The sequence below is a fragment of the Penaeus chinensis genome, chromosome 22 (genome assembly GCF_019202785.1).
Source record: "Penaeus chinensis breed Huanghai No. 1 chromosome 22, ASM1920278v2, whole genome shotgun sequence".
In the NCBI taxonomy this organism is placed as follows: Eukaryota; Metazoa; Arthropoda; class Malacostraca; order Decapoda; family Penaeidae; genus Penaeus; species Penaeus chinensis.
The window spans coordinates 26,728,677-26,730,349 of NC_061840.1; the positions used below are offsets into that span (position 1 = coordinate 26,728,677).

The 1,673-nt window shown below is 33.8% G+C and overlaps 2 protein-coding genes across 5 annotated transcripts in view; one reads left to right on the forward strand and one right to left on the reverse strand.

Moving 5' to 3' along the window:
- LOC125037182 (zinc finger protein 583-like) overlaps positions 1–1,000 on the reverse strand; it is an 18,404-nt gene extending 17,404 nt beyond the window's left edge. For all 4 annotated transcript variants that reach the window (XR_007115955.1, XR_007115954.1, XM_047630224.1 and 1 more), the window contains exon 1: positions 895–1,000. The gene's annotated coding sequence lies outside the window, so the exon portion shown is untranslated. The remainder of the gene's footprint in view (positions 1–894) is intronic.
- The window catches only part of LOC125037184, a 4,622-nt gene extending 3,421 nt beyond the window's left edge, over positions 1–1,201 (forward strand). The window contains exon 2 of the mRNA XM_047630225.1: positions 912–1,201. Within this exon, the coding sequence (XP_047486181.1) occupies positions 912–1,144 (233 nt within the window). The 3' untranslated portion in view covers positions 1,145–1,201. The remainder of the gene's footprint in view (positions 1–911) is intronic.
- The last annotated feature ends 472 nt before the right edge of the window (positions 1,202–1,673 follow it).

Sequence of the window (1,673 nt, forward strand, 5' to 3'; positions counted from 1 at the left end):
TTTTATTGGTGTGCGTGTTAGAAATCATTAAACACGATAATTACCTGTTGCGCTCATTATGTCACTTCTGGTTGCTAGTCATTCTTATCATTATTTTTATTATTATCATTATTATTACTATCATTATTATATTTTATAATAGCAATTGATATTATTATTATCATTATCATTACCATTATTATTATTATTATTATTATTATTATTATTATTATTATTATTATTACTATCATTATTATCATAACTATTATTATTATTATCAATGTTATTACTATTATTATCATTAAAATAATTATCATTATTATCATTACTGCCATCATCATTACCGTTATTATTAATATCATTATTATTATTATGGCTTTTGAACCATAACCCTCCTCTGACCCCCCCCCCCCCTTTCTGGTGCGCGTGTTGGGAATCATTAAACACGATAATTACCCGTCACGCTAATTACCCCCACATCCGGTTATTGATTATGCTCTTTTCCTATTCCGTCGCGTCATGTATGTATGTGAGCCAAAATGTCCATTACAATACTGTTTATATATATTCATGTATATATATATATATATATATATATGTGTGTGTGTGTGTGTGTGTGTGTGTGTATTCATGTGTGTGTATATATGTGTATATATGAATAAAAATAGATTAATACATATACATATACATATGTATATATATTCGTATGTATATGTATATGTATATATGATTACATCCAATAAACGAATAAATAAATAAATGTGTACACACACACACACGCGCGTACACACATATGTATATACACACACATCGATATATGCATTCTACTAACACACACGCACGCACACACATATGTATATACACACATCGATCTATACATACAACTAAGATAACGCTTCAACGTGACTTAAATACCTCTTCCACCTTTCCAGCGGCGATTCCTGTGTTCCCTTGCCTCGACAGCAACTTCGCCAGTGCAGGCTCGGGCGTGGACGTCTGTCGGGCAGCTGTCCGCCTCGGGAAATGCCAGCGACTGTCCGTGGCGATCCACTGCTGTCGCTCCTGCTCTGACGCCGGCGAAATTCCTGTCATGGGGGCGCACCGGTTCGTCAATTCCAGCAGGACGCTTTCCCGTGTCTCGGCGGCGAAGCTGATGAGGCCGTGAGGGCGGAGGTGTAAATGTATATATATTGGTATATGTATATGTATGGGTAGATAGAAAGATAGATTGTTATATATATATATTGATATTTATTCATGCATACACATAAACAGATACATATACACTTACGTAAATATATATATATATATATATATATATATATATATATATATATCCCAATGCCGCCGGGGAAAATTAACAAAAAATGCGGAAAATGCTGTGCCCATTTTCTATATTTTTTAGTGAAATGTCTGCCCATAGATGGCTCTGCTAGTGCTTAGCCACAAAGGAGTCAATTAGTAGACCTAGTGACCATACCTGATTTGAATTAGCAGAAAAAACGTATTTTTTACTAGTGCCTATGAATATCGATGGTGTTATTTTTTATTATAAACATTATAATTATTATAATGTTTTTTTTTTTTTTACATTAGTAAGAGCAAAATAAGATAACGTAAAACATTTCGTAAATCAAAGAAAAGGGTGAACGGGCGAGACAGGCAGTACTCGAAATAGCTCATTGGTGACTTAG